General features: G+C 38.9%; 1 protein-coding gene across 3 annotated transcripts in view; it reads left to right on the top strand.

The window, feature by feature from the left end:
• The window catches only part of DCLK1 (doublecortin like kinase 1), a 237,122-nt gene that overhangs the window by 105,695 nt on the left and 112,080 nt on the right, over positions 1-19,347 (top strand). For all 3 annotated transcript variants that reach the window (XM_063149170.1, XM_063149171.1, XM_063149174.1), the window contains exon 4: positions 9,825-9,924. In XM_063149170.1, the coding sequence (XP_063005240.1) occupies positions 9,825-9,924 (100 nt within the window). The remainder of the gene's footprint in view (positions 1-9,824; positions 9,925-19,347) is intronic.

The raw sequence follows: 19,347 nt of genomic DNA, 5'->3' as shown, positions 1-19,347 counted from the left end.
GATTATGTGCATCATTTTTGAGATTTATGCATGAAATGCAATAAAACTACTTCAGAAGTAGCAGGCCCCCTAATTCATGTTTCAGGTAATGGGCCAATATAATGTATATCCTGAACACAGTGAACATGACTGAGCAAAATGATTCATTTCACCTAGCACTAGAAGCTTGCCCTGAAAAACATTTTTGTCTGTACTTTTGAAAGGGATTTTCTTCTTATCTCCAAACCTGTAATTATAATTTTCAGAAATTGGCATCTGACTGCATTTTTCTTTTTAATGAATTTTTTTCACCTAGCTGGTCTCTGCCTGCTCATTTAGCTGCTCTAAGCAACTAGAAGGATCATCAGTGAAAATTTGTCATGAAATGTGAACAATGAGAATTCATAATTGGTTCTTTTTGCATATTTGAAGAACTTTAAACACAGACATGAGAAAGTAGTCTAGTGCTGTGCTGTTCACAGCAGACAGAACAAAGCTGTGGATTTAGTTTTTTTTTTTAATATATCTGCAGTGGTATTCTAGAAAGTAGTATTATTCCAACTGAGGTAAAAAATAATATTTTTGCTTGTAACGTGATTGGTGATGGAAGAGCAGCTTGAGTTTTTTACTAAAAAAGCAATTCTTACAAAGGCCTCCTTCAGCCATGTTCTTGCAAGTGTCACTGCTTTTTGAAGGACACACTGACCAGTGCTTAAGGTAGTTTAAGAGACTGCTCTGAAACCAGCTGCTTTTGTGCAAGTGCAGTTGCAGGAGTACAATTATGTGAATGGTGAAGTAAAAGTACACATCATCTTGACAGAGGATATAGCCATACTAGGATTCGTTGCTTCTTAAATCATGGACAACATATTCTGTACTTAGTTTTTCTGAGTATGTAAAAGCAGAATTCAGTCGTAATAAAAAATAAAAAGCTCACAGGGGCATGGTATCTTTTTTCAGCAAAACCCAGCTTTTCAATCTGGGTAAGTTTTTTCCCTTGAACATACTCTTTCTGAAAGTCAGCCTCCAAAACCGTTTTGGTACCTCTAACAAGGCCTTATTCAAGCACCTGAAGTCAAGGAAGTTTTATTTTGCTAAGTGATCAGAAATTAGAGTAATATTAATTTCCTGTTTCTTAGGAAATTACATTCTTCTTATGTGAATTCAGTGTTAGCAAATAGTTGCCACCTGTTTGGAGACAGAAGCCCAGTGGGCTGCTGGAGTCCGCGCTTGGCGTGTCTGGCCACTAAAGGGTGGTGTTGTATTGCAGCTGCTAAGGGCAAATGCATGAGTGCAGCAGGAGAAACAAAAATAATCCAGATCTAGTTGAACTCTGCTATCAAGCCTTAACTATTTTTCCATTGGCCCCCCTTAATTACATCTTCTGCTATTAAATCAGCCATCCTATCAATGTCAGATAGTCCTGAAGAAACATCCTCTGTTTAACATTAATGTATTTTAAATGTGTGAGGAGAGTTTTTTTTTCTTCTCTGTTCCTGTACAAACTTTGTTCTGCTGTTTGAATTGTCCATAATAAGCATGCTGATCTGTTGTGCAGTTGCTGTGGGATTTTATGGTGACTAGCAGGATTCAGCCTTCTCCTGTGCAAAACCCACATTCTCGTGGCTCTTGTCCTGTGTGCCACAAAGCAGATTTTGACAGGAGGCGTCTCAAGTGGCCATGTTGGTGGTTCCTGCAGAGAAACCTTTCAGGAATCTCAATGCTTCTCAGTACTGCAGTCACAGATAAGCCCATGAGGTGTCTGTTGCTTTCCTCAACTTTGCTAACAAAGAAGCTTGTTTACTAAATTAGTGTCTAACAGAGAAATTATTTAGATTTCACATAATGTCTGGAGCCAAAGTATAGTAGTTACTGTGCTTTAGAACTGCAAACTTTCTACTATCTTTATCTGAATTTTAAAGGATTAAGGTGAAAGCTTTTAAAAAGGGCTTGTCATAAAGTGAACTTGTTTCTCGACAGGAATGTGATGTGATTTGAAAAACCTAATTTAAGTTGACTGGTTTTCTAGGTATGCCATCATGTAGTGCAAACCAGAAAAGTAAAATAGTGAAGTAAAACAATATATTGAGATTAGTGTATAAAGCATAGTATGGAAAGGTTTTCTTGTCCCTACAAGATACTTTACTGACCAAGAAAGACATATTTTACTGTACATATTTTAACTGAAGAAAGTAGGTGATTTTTCTGTCAGTTTGTTTACCAAGTCTGATAAAGATCATACAGGCTGAGCTGTGTATATCACAGAATGGATGTTGACGAATACACACTTTATAGAAGTAGACTGATACTGCATCTTCAGCAGTCAGAAAGGGAGAGAAACCTCTGTATCAGTGGCAGAGGAAGCAAGATGAAGAGCAGTGAGTCCTGAGCCAGCAGTGACCAACATGCAGCTGAGGGGACAGTGTGCATGAGGCAGGTGAAGCAGGACTCCCCAGGTCATAGGGATGCTGGCTTGCTTTCCCTCTGCTCCTGACAGCCAGCAGGAGAGCAAGCTATTTCTGCTGCATTTGAGGATGAAAATTCATGTGGTTTAGCTATGATGGTGTCTTATGTTGTGATCTGGGGACACACACACACAATCAGAGGCATTAATCTGCACTGCAGCCACACAGGCCGGTTGGCAAAGAGCAGCTCCAGCCAGCTCGAATCCCTGCAGCAACATCTCTTCATTTACAGAAACCCCCATGGCACCATCTCCTCTTCATTTACAGAGGGCACTCTTGTAATGAGAATCTCATGATAAACTGCTCTTCTTCACTGAAAAGCTCTCACAGCTTGACAGTGCAGTTGTCACCATGGAGATTTCACTCCAACAGCAAAGAATGAATTTGGTGCGGTTTAACTCGGGGAATGTGTAGCAGATACTTCCCAATGGCTTCAGCTAAGCCACCACCTGAGGAGAGAACTTGGATCAGAAGCTGAGAGAGGAAGTGCATATCCACTGATGATAAATTAAATTTTTTGTAGGTGACTGGCTCTCCAGAAATGGCATGTGTGTAATGACAGATAAATGTGAAAGGGTATGAATAAAAGCCTCAGAGCCTGAGCCAAAAGGAAGAGAAATAGACTTGCCTTAACCTTGAAGGAAATATTCAAATGTGATGGTCTGTGAATTCCAGCTGAGGTATAATTCCCTTTCCTCAGAAAGAAGGGAGGGCCTGAGGTTCCTTGAGGAAAGGGAAGAAAAAAGAGACTGGCTATCAAAATGCATTTAGAAAGAACAGGTATTTTTCCTTCCCCTTCTCCAAAAGGCCATATTGATATGCTTGGATTTCTCATTTCACAGAAATTACCTAAAAAGCAGTATGGAATGATTAATTTCTGATTTTCCTGAAGCTGTGAAATCCTTCTGTGTGAATAACAGTTGATTGTTTCACTGGTCTGTATTCTGAACAGAGTTCTACATAATAAGCAGTATGGTACAAAGCTGAACAAAGCACTGGGAAAGCTGATATGAGATGCTGGGAGATAAATGGAGTAATACAGGAGGTCTCTTCTGATACTGCATTTCTGCTGGGATTAGGAAGTGATTTTCCCTCTCTGCTCTCTTGAGACCTGCAAGGGATGAAGAAAGACACAAGAGACTGGTGGTTGTTGAGTGTGGAGAAGGGAAAGCCCTGAGAAAACCTTATTTGCCTTTGAGCAAGCCTTGGAGAACATAAAGGGGGCCTGCACGAAGTCTGGGGACAAACTTTGTAGCAGGGCTGTTGCAATAGGACAAAAAGTTTTAAATGGTTTGAAATATTTTTTAAACTAAAAGAGGGTAGGTTTAAATTAGCTATTAGGAAGAAGCTCTTTACTGTGAGGGTGGTGAGGCACTGGCACAGGTTGCCCAGAGAAGTTTTGGATGCCCCATCACCCCTGGAGATGTTAAAGACCAGTGGCAGGGCTCTAAGCAACCTGGGCTAGTGGAAGATGTCCCTGCTCAGGGGGTAGGACTAGGGGAACTTCAAGATCCTGTGGAACCCAAACCATTTTGTGATTCTATTATTTATAAGCTCTCAGGAATATTCATAGCTGTCATGAGACTTGTTACTGACTCCCAGGGAGAGATGTCAGTGAGATAAATTCAATGTCTGAGATATTCCTCTGTGAAGCAATAGATAAATACTGGGTAAGTACTGCAAAGGTGGTGGTTAGTGGAAAAAGTAGTTTGGCTAAGGAGAAAATTGAAGGGAAAATACCAGTAAAGATCAAATTGAGTCTTAAAGGGGGGCTTTCAGGGTTTTTTTTAGCTTGAAAAATCAGCCAGAGGCAAAATAAAAAAAATGAAAAATAGTAGTAGAGAGGTATAGTGAACTCCTTTGACATGAATAACTGGAGAGACCTGCCTAAGAATTAAACATTGAGTCTGAGTGAGCCAAAAGTAGCGGGAAAATGAAAATTAACTTTGTAATAAAACTCATAAAACTTGACACAAAATTGATGAGTCAGAGTCCTAAAATCATGAGTCATTCAAACAATGAGGTTTTTCCTAGGATGAAACATTTTTTAGTGTCTTTTTTCACCATCAGAGAAGTGGTAATCAAACTCAACATGAGATTGTTTGAGATTCAGAAAGGCTACTTTAAAACAGATTTAAGACTTCCCACCTGGCTGATCATGGGCTGAAGTCTGGAAGGCAATTGTCACTCACTCTCTGCCTGCCCCCTCCTTTGGACTGTTCCTTCCTCAGTAGCCTCAATTACCTCTCTGTCACCCTCTGTGTGTGCTCCTGGCTGGCAGCCCATGTCTCCATCTTCCTTAATACCTCATATTTTCCTTTTGCCATGCTTCACTTCTCTTTGTCTTTTCATAAAACCCTCTACTTATCTTAGAGCCTAGAGAATTTTCCTTAGAGCCTTCTGCATCTCTTTTGCTTTAACCACCTCATTTCTTTGTCCTCACTTTTCTTTCCATCTCTCCAGCAGCCATGATGCCTGAGGACATGCCAGCTTGAGGTTTCCTCATTGCTCTTCCAAAACAGCTTTCAGCTTTAAGTCAAATTAAGTCGTTATTAAAATAAGACAAACACACATAACACCCCCTCCTTCTTTTCTGTCCAAGAACCCAGCACAATGGAAATTGTTACAAACAAGTGAGATAATAATCATGGTGGTTGTGGTGTAATGTGCTGGTGCTATGAACTGTTCCTGAATGCAGTGGAAATTTTTATTTTCTGAATATTATTTATTTAAAAATATCAGTGTTTCAGTATTAACTTGATGTGCGGTCAACTTTAAAAGAATAGAAAAGTATTCTATTTGCTGTGACTGATATACACAAAGAATTTAGTTCTGGGGCGTTTTTTGTGGATGTGTTTGAAAATGTGAATTTAAAAGGTCCCTGAATGCAGTCAGAATACAGCAGTTATAAAAGAGGATTGCATCTGTAGCCTTCATTTCATGCTTTTACTGAAAGGATTGATCCAATCACTCTCTCCATCCCTCTCTCCCTCCTTGATTCCCTCCCTCTTCTTTCTCTTGGTTGCTTCCCTTTGCCTTTCCCTCTTTTTCTCTGTGTTCTCCTTTCGCTTTCTCCCTCCCTCTGCACCTCCTCCAAACCACTTCTGACTGCCCTTTCTTACTGGTGAGAGAATATGACCAGGTATTGGCTCTATGAGCTGCTGTTCTTGGGCCTTGTGCACTCCACAGTGTGAAGCACAATTTCTGATGTCTTTTGTGTGTGTGAGAAGGAGGGTCTCCGTAACAAGGAGACCATCTACAAAGAGGTGAACTTTAATGTTTCAGGTCAGTCAAAGGAAAAATCCCCATAGTAGTTAGGAGATTTCTCTTTGGCCCCAAATGTTTGCCTGTTCAATTAAAGAAGGAGAAGTGAAGATAATTTTTCAAAATGCCTGTTGTATGTAGTGTGTATGGCACAGAGCCAGTCCTGAGGTTGGGCTGGAAGACAAGTTTGCTGCTTTTGCTCTCTGTTCTCCTTCTGGGACAGCTGTGCTGATCTGCTTTGTGCTTCCCTGGCAGCTGTGGGTGCCTGGCCCATCCAGGTCCCCCCTGGTCCCTTGTGGGGACACAGCTGCTGTGGTGCTTTCACTAGAGGGTCAAAGCACAGTAGCAGCTACTGAGGTACAAAATAATTTGGGGATCTTCCCAGGTAGACACCTGTGCTTCCCACTGGAGGGGCATGTGGGTGTCTTGAGTTGTTTACTAGGGCAATGATGATTTGTGTGGAATCCACTGTGTGCAATGGAATTGTGGAATTCACTGTGTACAACTTACTGAGGGGACTTTAGGCTTGATAAAGTTTTCTGCCTCTGTTTTTTATGGTTGTGGCCAGGTCAGCCAGTTTTATTTTTGTGGCTTGCCTATAACCAAAGCCTATACTAGTGATAGATTTTGCTTTCTGCTGCTTGTCGTCTTTCTCAGCACCAATGCAAGCTCTCCCTGGCCCCTGCTAATGCTACTGTTATTTGTTAGTGTAAAAAATTGTATAAAGTGTAAGAGAGACACCATTAATGTTAAGTAACATCTCTGTACCAGAAAGGTTTTTTGTTAAAAAGAGTCACAGAGTATTTAGTACCGTGTGTGCAGACAATGTTTTTTCATTTTCTTTTTATTTAAGGTATACATTTGACTGCATTGACTTTGTTTTCCCCCCTGTGAAAAATAAAACTCTATTTGTGAAAAAGAATATGGATTCTGTGCCTTGAAAACAACAGAAAAGTCCAAGGGAGGCTTTTGTAATTTGCTGATGTAAAAACAGACTAATTTTAAAGTTGATCACATGCAACAGAGCACACTGACCTCTAAAACACTTTTATGGTCCAGCTTAGGCGAGAAAAATTCTTGGTCTTCTAAACTCTGACTTTTTAGGAGCCATCTTCTCCAAAAGTGAAAATGGGTAATAAAAAGCAGGTCCTGTTGCTTAGCTGATGACTGGGTGTGAATAGAAAGTGTTTGCAGATTTCTCTCCAAAAAAGCCTGAAAGGGGGTGCTGTGTATGTGTCAGATGCCTTTTAATTTAACTGCTGAGGAGTGTGAACTTGCAGAGAGGGCCAGGGATGCAGAGACAGAAGGGATGGAAAATGCAGACAGTGAAGGACATCTCAGGGCTTCCAACAGCAATATAAAAAGGTACTGGAAGCCTTAAGAGAAGTTACTCTGGAAGAAGATAGATGGAAAGGAAATTGTGATCTTGCTACAACCTTTCTAAGAGCTGGTATTATAATTCCAAAATTATTAAAATTTCAGGAGGCAAGAAAAGCTGTAATTTTACACACAGAGTATGAAACTGAGGGCAAGGAGAAAAGAGGCAAGCATAAGAACACTTTAAATTATAAGTGTAAAGTTTAATAAAACACAAAGATATCTAAGCACAAATTATTTTTTTGTGTGTTAATCCTATTTTCTTTCTTATTTGCATTTAAATTGCACTGATTGAAACTGAGATGCTTTAAAAATTGGCGTAGTTGAGCCTGGTTAAGTGTTGCTACCTGAATTTTAATGTCTTGTTTAGGCTTCCAAGAAACCCACTTAACTGGGCAGAGCCAACCATTTTTGGGTTTTATTAAATCTATTATTTTTTCCTCTCAAATGTGAATTTAATTTGTATTTATGTTTGCTGTCAAAATAGCTCAACTTTGTGCCTAGAGTTGCTTATTGCTGGTTTGATTCTAATACTCTGCTTGGTATAAAGACAAATGTTAAAGTTATCGCTCCCCAAAAGTGTGTCAAACTTGGGAAGCAAAAAGGAAATCACAGGATTTTTAATGTTATTCTGCAAATTAGTAGTTTTGTACATGCAGTGGGAGAGGTGGCAATTTCAGAGGAACTTGACTGAAGGGAAGAGCTGTTTGAAGTTTGGTGGGAGTATGGGGTGGGAAGATAGGCAGGATATGTCTTGTGGACAAAAAAGAAAGATGGGAAGCAAATGAGTTTATTTAAACGTTGCTGAGGCTGATACACTAATAGAACATAAACTGAGTAGGAACATGGTATAAAGCTCTGTCAAATATTTACATTTTTGATGTTGATGTTCAGGTAGTGTGTAGTGTAAAGATGACAGTGGTCATAGAAATAGGGTTGTGGTGGATCTGAATTTAAAAGGACATGCCTTGCTTAAGGAAAGGATAATTTAGGAAAAACCTTTGTTCTTCTTTTGGTATTTGTTTCATCTAGTTGTTGTTTTCTCAGTTTCCTGGGATTTTTTATTTGCTTATGTTCTTCCTTTAAAATTGTTTTAATTATGAATAGTAGTCTACAAGCAAGTCACGGCATGTAGCTCTATTTTTCCTCTTTATGTCATTCCTGCTATAGAGGCTCATAACTGTTGTGGATGTCAAAGCCTTCAGCCATGTTTCTGGGAATGATGACATGAATTTTGTAACCCCTAGACACCAGTTACTTCAGATAACTGGTGGGGGTACTTTTAATGCAAAAATCTGGCAAAATCTCATGAGGTAACTCTTTCACTTGTGTTTTTGTAGACTTTAAATGCTTTTTCTGAGGGGGCTTGTTCTTAGGAGCTGGACTGTTCTCAACTGTTTTGTAAATTTTTGGAGACTGTTGATGTGTTGCTTTGCTGACTGTAGAGTTGAAACTCTGTTTGTGAAATTAACCTGTTCAAACTTCAGTGTGCTATTGCATTACAAAACTCAATATAAAAATATTTAAGTAAGCCTACTCTTCTAGAATCTTGTGAATGTGAAGTGAGAACAGACTTTATTAAGTATTTTTGCATTAAAGATGGATAGACATCTAATTAGTTTTTAAAATTTTTCAGAGATGTATCAGTAAGTCCAAAGTCAGTTTTTGGTAAAAGACACTGATTCTTTATTTAATATGATTCCATATGATTGGAAAGATTGAATTTTTAAGCCATGCCTTGTAAAATAACTAAAAGCTGTTGTAAGGAAATCATAGAATACAATGATTTAGGTTGGAAGGGACTTAAAGCTCACCTAGTTCCAACATCCCTGCCACGAGCAGGGACACCTTCAAATAAATCAGGTTGCTCAGAGTTGCATCCAACTCTTGACTTAGAATGTTTCCAAGGATGGATCATCTGCCACCTCTCTGGGCAACTTGTTCCAGTGTTTCACTATCCTTATTGTAAAAAACTTCCTTATATCTGCCCTCTTTTAATTTAAAACCATTACCTCTTGTCCTGTTGCAACAAGCCCTACTAAAAATTCCATCCTCACTTTTCTTCCAAGCCCTCTTTAGATACTGAAAGACTGCAATAAAGTCCCTGAAATCTCCTGTAGGGACATAAAAACAATGTAATCCTGACTGTTCATATATGGGATAGAAAGAGAATATCCTTTTACTCAGTACTGGAAGACTTGTTCCCAGCTCATCTGTCTTGCCTGTTCAGCTTGGTGCCTTCAGAGAGAACTTCCCATTCACTCTGGCATAGGGGGAGATTTGTGAAGGAGGCTTAGTTCACCTATGTGAGTTTGATTCCCTGTCAGAGAGATTTTGCTGAAATAACTGCATTTCATTCTGCATGCAAAGCTGTAACCTTGTTTCATTGCAGCCAAATCATGGAGATGTGAACTGAAAAGCAAATTAATTACCCACTAACTGCTGAATGGTACCTTGTGCACAAACAGAAGGCGTTTACCTCATACCATGGATGCATCATGTAATAAATCTGACAGTTATGGCTTTTTGTCTTATCTTTCCCTGCAGTGTCCATAAAAGTATTTCTCACTTGTAACAGATGGTCAGAGCACAGCTTTGAAATTTATCCGGAGATGAAGCCCTGTTGATTCCATTAAAAGTGAAGAATTTTCATTTAGATGGAGACAAAGAGGGATTTATTGTTACAATTCTGATGGTGAGGTATTTCATACAAAGCCTTCTTTTCCTTTTTCCTTGTAGGTGATGTGCCTTCAGGATTTTTTCGGCGATGATGACATTTTTATTGCATGTGGACCAGAAAAGTTCCGTTACCAGGATGATTTCTTGCTGGATGAAAGTGGTAAGATGTATTTTTTTAAATCCTTACAATGAGAGTAAAGGGCAGATTTCCATATCATGCTAATTAAACTAAAGTAGTATCACCTGGATTGATTTCAGAAATGGAAGAAATATTTTAATTCAAAATACTGAAAATAAGATAATTGAAAGCAACAATAAAGCTGTCTGCCTATTGCAGCATAAAACTTGATTTCAGCCTGAATTTTACATATTGTATGAAAAGTAGTGTTTGGTGGAATTCCTTTTTTTTGGTAAGGCCTTTCATGTTTTGACTTTGAATTTATTCTGGTTTTTTTATCACAATTTCTTAGGCTCCCAGTATCTACCATTGAGATTTAGTTAACGATTCAGTTTAAGTTATATGATAAAGAAAGACAGATGCAATTCTATGTGGAAGATAAATGTAATCAGCAAATGCAGACAAAGTCATCTGAGAAAATTCAATGAGTTCTGTTTTTCAGAGGCTGACTAATACAGTAATGAAATCAATGTATGTAATTCTCTAAGGAAAATACATGTTTTGTTTTCAGATACCTTCACTGTTACAAAGAATATTCCTGACTTGGGAATCACAGTTGTAAGGAAAAAGAAGAAAAACTAACTGTAGGCTTTGTGCATTTAAACAAACAAGCAAAGCTGTCAACAACATTGAATTTATTTTTGTGCATAACAAGGCACAGTGAAAGCTTTATTGCTCCTACACTCTTTCTCCCTCCATGGTATCTTTGTAATCCATTGGTATCATAATCTCTAATATTTTTTAAACTATCAAAGGTCTGAAAGAACACTTGGCTGAAGAATCAGTCACAGAAGATTTTGTTACAGCAATAACCACTTCACAGTCATTATGTGTGTATCTGTTTAGCTTCACCACTTCATCATGGTTTTTGATGCAATTATTCTCTCACAGTTCAAGATGGTGTAATTGTATTTTTCTGACTAACCCATGAAGCTGGAGGGCCTCTTGTCCAGACAAATGCTCCATTAGCGTGTGTAGGAGCAGAAGGCAGCAACTTGCACAGACCTGACTCTGTGAGTTGAAGGATGACTCTGAAAAAGGAGGTGTCTCCTGGGCACAGCAATGACCTTTTGTGTCAGGCACAGACAGAAGCAAGAACACAGTCTGCATTCCTCTAGAGGAAATAAAAACCAAAATAGAGCACCAGATCTGCACTTTGCAGTAATGAAATTGCTGTAGTTGACTCTAAGGCAAAATGTACCAATGGTGAAAAAGTGGCTTTAGCCACTTTTAGAATGGGAATTAGAAAGGTGAAGGGGGCATGTGACCCGCAAAGGAGTTCTCCTGGTGGCTTTGTGCTCAGAATGGATGTCCTTGCCTTTAAGGAGAGGACACCTGGATAGTTGGCTGTGTAGTCTGGATTCACTTGTTTCTCTCATCTGAAGGATGACACTGGTGGCTGCGCAGTGTCTCCTCACAGTGAACCCTGTGGCAGTTTTTCCAGCAAAGACTCAAGAAATGCTGACAACAGATTTGTCGAAATCCCTTTTGGCAGTGTGTAGTTGGTTTTTGGAGGTCTAGTGCCAAAGTACAGACATAGCCTGACTCTGCTTAGTCTTTGTTCGTCTGACATATCAACATTTCTTTGAGTAAGCAGTATCTTTGTCTGAAACTTTGGTGCTTAAAACCATTTTTTACTGATCTTAAGAAAAGAGAAATCCTAACAATCTATGCTGAAAACACAACTTTAGCTATTTGTTGTAGTGTTTGCTTTTCTACCGGGTAAAGATTCAGTGAACATTGACTGTTCTTTTATTGCAAGAATGAAGAAAGAGGAGAAAATCAGACTATGTCTCTAATTCCTTTGAGAAGTGTACACCAACTTTGCTCTCTCTCTTTCAGGAGGTTTGATACCAGAGAACTTGTTTAGGTTGCTTGCCAGTAATAGCTGATGTACCGGCTGATATGCATCTAGTCAGCCTTCTCTGAGCAGGAGCAAGAGTTGGAGAGAAAATAATTTTTTTTAAAGGAGCTTTTAACTTGTTTTGCTTGGCAAATGAAGTTTGTGTGATCAAGATGCGTGTCTGTGCATTCCTCATAGCTAATCTAAGAACATTACAAATATTAGGAAGTGCTGTCCAACTGTGCAGGGCTTGTAAAGCCTGTCTCTGCTTCCCTGAAAAGCATCTTGAAGCAACACTGCTGGCTTGTCACTACATCTCTCCAGTATCCTCCAGGTTCAGCCAGGTGATAACAGTGAAGGTGTTGTAGCAAGAGGAGTAAAGAAAAGCAAAATTTGAAGGCAGGAAAGAAAAGTAGAGAGAAGAAATTTATAAATAATCAGGGTTCTGGGGTTTTGGGAATTACTTCTCATGGAGGAAGAGGAATGCCATTGTTTTGTGGTCTGGGTTCAGAACTCCTGGTGAGCAGGAGGCAAAATTGGGGGTTGGGAAACCAGTCACCTGTACTGGGATCCATTGTAGCTAACATTAGGTAGCTACATGTAGGTAGTTGCCTGGGACTGAGCCATTCCCAGCAGATTTCTTTCCCAGTAAAAAACCCCTTAGACTTACTGACAAAGTAGATGGTAGATGTTTGGTTGACTCAGTTGAAAGTGGATGTCTTGAACAGTTCACATGAATTATGCTCCAGAAATGTCTGGTTTGCTTCTCTAAAGGCATCTATATGCCTGATGTTCTTGTCTACAGTTCGTGTTTTAAAGTTGCTTAAAAAGCTTTTAGGATGAGATTAATTCCACCCTGTCAGAAAGGAAAAATCTAAAATCTCATCAGTTTGCATTATTTCTAGTCATCTTTGTTTCTTCTGCTCCTGTGGCTTGCTCTTGCCTTTGGATAGCACTTCCATTCTAAAAGCTACAGAATCAGAAATTTAGAAAAACCAATCTAGAAGTCGTTTAATCAATCCCCTCATCTAAGTGTGAGATTAACATTCCACATTTAATTTCTGGCATGCTTGGCTAACAAGTTCCTCTAAAGCCTGTGATGAGGAAGAATCTGTATCTTCCCAAGACATTCTGTGCCAGTGGTAAACTCTTCTTACAGTTTTTCAGCTCTCTTCCCCAGATTCCCTTGCTATAAATGAAATCCATTACTACATTTCTTATCTACTTGGACCATGGGAAACAGATGATTCCTCTTTCTTTGAAAAAATCCATGGGCTCATCAATTTTCTTTTCTTTAGGCTGAATAATTAGGTCAGCTTTGCTTTGACTTCAGGCTCAAACCTGCCCTTGAATGAGGCTATGTGTTCCTTCTTCATATCATCTTCCTTCTCTGTTCTATGTCTTTCAGGAAAAGGCATTGCATATCCCTTTGGCAATCAGCTAAGAAAAGTCAGTTAATTAGGGATCCATCAAAGAGAAAAAAAAAACAAGCAGTCCTCACTATTGCAGTTTCTTCCCTGACTGGATGTACAGATGGTTTTCATGCTAAACATGCTGTTTATTGCATGAAATGCAGAAACAATAGGCACCATCCCCACCATAATTCCTAGCAATCATCTCCATATCTGACATGATCAATAGATATGATAGCCACACACACTTTCATCATGAGAGCTGCTGATGGGACATATGAATGTATGTGGGTGACCATAAAATTAAGAAGTAAATGCTCCTTGTTTGTCAAGTGTCAGTGGTGATGCTATTTTCATAAAAAGTTTTTATGGGATATGTAAGCACAAAAGCATTACATGAATGAAGTACACATTACAGCAGCTTGCAAGAAGACAGAATTCCTCAGCGTAGAGTATGGCAGTGACTGCTTCAGGCATTGTTAGCTTGCAGTTTTGGAAAGTCTCCCAGAAATCCCAGGTTTTCTTTAACTCATGGTTGTTCAGTTTTCAAAGAAGAGGTCAGGGGATGCCTTTCAATAGCCCTTAGCTGTGTGTTGGCAAAGATTAAGGTTTAAGGGCCACTCTCACAAAAATATTTGCAATCTGCTATTATTTAGGCACCTAAATAGGATTTTGCAATGTGAGTAACTCATGAGATTTGCCCTAATTTAGAACATCTCCTCTGCTTATATAGTTATTTCTTTCTCAGCACTGTAAAATAAGAGAGCTTTGAGGCTGGCAGTGTCTGACTTTTTTTTTTTTTAATTAAATTATTTTTTTTATGTTCTGTTAATGCTTTCTGAGTTCTTTGGAACCTTGAGAGTTGCACACAGAGGGTATGGCAGACTTCATCACGTACTGAGGTGCATCATGTACAAAAGCTACAATCTCAGTTGGCCAAAGCCAGTGTCTGTGCCTCCAAGCAGAGTGTAACCAATACAGAATGTCTGGATGTGAAAACAAGTGCAGATTGCTTGTCAAAAGCACATATTACTGTTATGGAAACAATGAGGAGAATGACTCCGTTTTAGGGGGAAATTAGGACTGGAACTTTGAAACCTAATTTCACTTTGACTTTGCTGGCCTGCGCTAGTCCTCAGCTCGGCATCTCTGGGCCAGCAGCATTACTGCTTCATCTTGCCAGCAGCAGACAACTTGCCAGGAAAATCTGAGTCCTGTGGTGTCCGCACACACGTGCGTGTGCACGTGGAGGCGTGCACCCGCATCTGATCCAGGAACTGCAGTTAAGGTCAGGGGTATCATGTTTATCCCTGTTAATAGCTGTCATGTCTCTGCAACCTTCATTAATCTGTCCTTCCTAAAAGAGGCAGGAAGGGGAAATCAGTTATAGTCCTCATCTACCCTGATTTATAGGACAGAGACTGATGTGTTAAGCAGCTTTTGGCTGGATTAGGAGTGGAGAGCATGCTGGCTGACTTACTCTGCCCTCATGAAAAACTCGTGCTTTGGCAATTGCAAAGTAATGATGGGTTCTGGGGACTTCGAGATACAACTTTGCTTTCAACAGAGGCATAAATATAAAGTGTTCCACTGCAGTGTGGTATTTTCAAATGTCAACAACTGCTGGGCCTTGGAAACAGATACTCTGTGTATGAGGAAGAAACAAACTAAGGCAAGAGAGGCTAGACTTTGGCTGGATCTACCACTTAGACTAATGGTTCAGAAAGGCAAGAAGGAAAGAAGTTGTTTTTCCAATGGCTTTACATCCAATGCCCCCTTTATCTTCCTACTACAGGACCTCCATTTTCATCTCCACCCTCTTTAGTGCAGTTGCACGGTTTCCTCAGCTCCCTCCCATTTGGCACATCAGTACTTGTCCTCATTCCCTTCCTCACAATAAGTACATTAACAGGGTCTCTCTTTTATCCAGTAGAGGGACATTCCACAACTTTTCCTAAAACTCTAACCTCTCTCTGAGACCACCTGTGTCCAGCTGTGCTGGAAGTATGTCCCTCCCTAGGCATGTGCTTCCAGCTCGACCCTGGCTGCCTGGAAGTACTTGGCCGTATGGCAGCGTGTGAGTGACTCACTTGTTTCTGTTGTGTTAAACTCTTAAAAGGAGGATGCTGATCTTCAGTGAAATCCTCAGAACAGGCTGTTAGCGTGATCGTCAGGTGGCTGTTCATATAATATCATGTGGCGTTCATTAAATAAAATCTGTAGTGGCACTTGAGTCAAATGAGCTGCTCACATGAAAAATGCATTCACAGAACTTTAGGTTTATTCTATGCAGCATTTCTCTTTTAACATATGCCTTTTTATAGGTATGTTCTTGATTGCAAAAGCCTACTTATTTATTTGTTGTCTGGAAATTTGCTTTCAGTATTCTCCACTGTGTCTTATAGGTGCACTAACTTGAGACATTGCTTCTCACCTTTCTGCCTAAGCATCTCTAGCAGAGAAAGCTTGGCCACTTCAACCATAAAATCTTTGCTTCCCCCTCCCACCGCAGCTAGCAGATTCATAGACACGAATAAGGGATGTTAGAGCTTTCAAGAAGATAACATATGTGCTTTCCAGTCCAGATTTACACTGAAATGCATGCTCCTTTCCCCAGCTCCTTGCCATGCATGCATGTATATTTGCATAGCTATCACTTTTCATCCATGTTGCAGTGAAGGAGTTGCCTGTATGAATAGCCAGGAAAATTTGTGGTCACTTACAGCTTACAAAACAGCCATTGAAACTGGCCAAACAGTAAAACTGCGGTTAATGCTAATTCATTCTGCTCATTGAACCAAATGTTCTTCAATATGTTTTTGCAGTATTTGCTTCCCCAGATGTCTGTTAAAAATAGCATGAATGAAATGCTATCCAATAAACTAGAACTGGTGGAAATTCCCATTTCATTTGCATAATGAGGTTTGAGTGTGCAAATTCCTTCAACCTTTTTCAGCAGTAAAGCTCATTTTGGATATAAAGGCGCTAAAAATTTTGCACCCAAAAATATCAAGGATTTCCTCAAAAATATTTACATAGTAATAAATTGTATTTATGCTAGGAATTTATAAAAGTTCAGCTTATTAAAAAAAGGAGAAATTGTTATTAAGCATCATCAATACCATTATCTAATGTACAAGGGAATTTAATCATAACTGCTAGTGTTATTAAATAGTAAATAAGAGAGTAGAGTGGATATTTATTGGTTTTCTATAGCTTGGTATTTTTGCTCTTTCATTTTGATTCTTTCTTGTAACTTCTTGAGTATTTAGATTATTCAGGTGGTCCAGGAGAACATGTTTCTTACAGAACATGTTGAGCTACTTTCCCAAACTGTGAACATCTCAGTTGTATACCCAAATGCAGAAAGTGCAATTCCAATATTTATGACCACTTTTTAAAACAAATTTTCAGTTCTGGGGAATAAAACCAGAAATTTGATACACACAACAGAGTAGATGTTGGGACTCAGGCTCTTACTTTGACTGTCTCTTATCTGTTCTTTTGCCATGGAAGTTGCTTCATTTTGCAGCCTTTGATGATATTCCAGTTTGTATAATATTCCATGCGAGATCACAAGTTTAGTTTGGAGCTTGTGTGTTCAGTCTGATCCTCAGAAGATGGTAGCTTCCAAAATAACAGCTTACTTTCAGTTCTTTTTAAGAGAGGTTCTTCATTTTACTCTTCCAGTTCTAGTGACAATGAAAGTAGAAGATATTAGCTGTATATTATAACCTCCTCCATCAAGTTTTTTGAGTAGACTGGTGAAGAGCATAGAGAAGTTTCACATCAGAGATGTCTAGAAATTACCTTTTCCATGTGTTTATCTTTGTGCTTTTCTTGTCTCGTTAATTAGCCAGGTAGAATGGAGCATACATTGTTGGTAATCTTGGCCAGTGCATTTGTACTTTTCACAGATTGAAGATACTTTAAAATGCTGGAAACTATTAGAATCTGACACCATTTCTGAAATGGTGTTCTGTTGGCAGGAGATCCTTTGGTGAGCAGCATAGTCCCATTACAAATTGGTATGACACAGCTTTGAGATGAATAGTTCTTGTGCCATCAGTGCTTCCTCATTCTCAGTCTGAGAACTGGAACAAAATGTGCAACTGCTAAAGTGCATTAGGATTTGCCCTGGAGACCTGCCTGTTTGTTGGGTGGATGGTTGTACCAGAGATTTTGTATGGAGATTAGACTCACCAGCAGTAAAATTGGACTGACTTGCTAAATTGATCACTGTAATTTTCTACTTTTCATTATAGATACAGGCCCTATACCTGGAGTTTTGTCATGTCTTGACAAAGTATGTGCACAATTTTTTTTTTTTTTAGTGTCAGAGCTGTCCAGATACTTTTATACTGGCAAAATACATTGAAAAGAGCATAATTATTCAAAATCCAGAGTTATTTAGCTTTTAGAAAACAAAAAAGTTCTGAAGGCATATGAGGAAAATGTCTTCATCCTTAATACTCATTAAAAGCCTTCTTTTAGAGTGTTATCAAACATGAACTTCAGCACAGCAGCTGAGAGAGACTCAAACACGACCTGGAAAATATTTCAATGTGATGAAAGTGGAGTAAACCAGTGATAGATATTTTATAGTCATACCTATTCATTGAGATGGTGTGTATACAGACAAATCTATCCGGTATAAAGGCCAGTAGAAGACTTCTGAATGATGGCTGTGTTGGTCTGTGCTGCAAAACTGGTGGCTCAGTGTGTGCTGCAAGAGTGCTTTGGTGCTGTTATGTACAAAATGCAACCTGCAGAGATTTCCCATGGAAAACCTCAAAAGTCTTACCTGACAGCTCAGGTTGCTTCTGTGAACGCTCACCTTCGAAGAAACATTTTTCTGAGCATAGCTCTCTGCAGGAGAACTGAATAATATGCATAAAGCAATATAAGGCTGAGTAATCTTTAGGAAGTCTCATGTTGCCATGGAATTGAACACTCGTAGGTGGTAGGTCATGGAGCTCTGATGTGGCTTCTTTTATTCTTCAGTCAGAGCTTTTGGAAATTTTGTTCTAGAGGAATTGTAACCCTGGTTTTGTTTTGTTTTTCTTTTTGAAAGAAAATCTTCTAGGGACTCTAAAATTTATTAAGGCAAGAAGGGGGTAACATGAAATTTCATTCTTTCAAATGAAGGATCTCATCCAAGGAAAGTTTGTAAAAGATTGCTAATTATTCCTAATGGAGTAGAGAGTAGTTAAAAGACAAATAAATTTAAGTTGCTTAGTCTTTTCTATTACACTGGAACAAAAGAGAAAAATTTTTCCTCAGCTACTTAGAACTGTTAACATTTTCTAGCAAAAAAAAAGAAGGCAACTTAGAGAGTAACACAGTTTCTGATGAGGACACCGTGTTCAGGAAGAAAAAAATCCTGGAAGAGAACAAATTCGATGAAGCTTTATACAAATTATTTCTGTCTTAAACTGTACATGCTCTTTCTGTTTTGCAAGCACATATTGATGTTTGCAGAATAAGTGACTTCAGAAAATGGAATAGATTTATTTTTGCACAGCAGCTGCTGTATACTGCAGGACTGTAAGATAGGTGATATTCTTTTCTGCTTAAAAGTGTAAATTGGGAAGCCGTGGGAAATATACAACAGGGAGCCTAACTTTGGGATCAAGTAAATGCTTGAAATCAACTTTGAAAATGGAGTTTTTAAATTATTACTTAAGCATTTAATAATAAGGACAAACGTGCATAAATTAAACAGGATACTTTTTGAAAATCACTTTAGGGAGGAGCTCTCTCTGGAGATTCTGGTGAGTCTTCTGGGATCATAGCTCAGACTGCATGCAGACAGATAGCTGTGATAGTTCTTAGCAGCAGGAGAAATTCTAGTGTATCATGAGGTACCTCAGACTTTCTAGATGCATATTACAGACAAAATGCTACTAGTGCTAAGTGGGAACATTTATCTACCTAGATTTAGTGCTGTTAATAATAATGATATTACAAAAAAGCTGTCTTAAGAAGAGCATTAGATCTAGTAATCATATACTGTGTTTGTGTTGACCAGAAAATGAAACTAGTCCAATATTAAGGGCTTTATTATATTAAGAAGGAGAAATTTGAAAATTCAAAAGAATTAGTCAGTGTATTTCATTAGACTTAAGAGTCTGGGGACTTTAATGTTGC

This window comes from Melospiza melodia, chromosome 2 (genome assembly GCF_035770615.1).
Source record: "Melospiza melodia melodia isolate bMelMel2 chromosome 2, bMelMel2.pri, whole genome shotgun sequence".
NCBI lineage: Eukaryota > Metazoa > Chordata > Aves > Passeriformes > Passerellidae > Melospiza > Melospiza melodia.
This window is presented reverse-complemented; position numbering and strand designations above follow the sequence as displayed.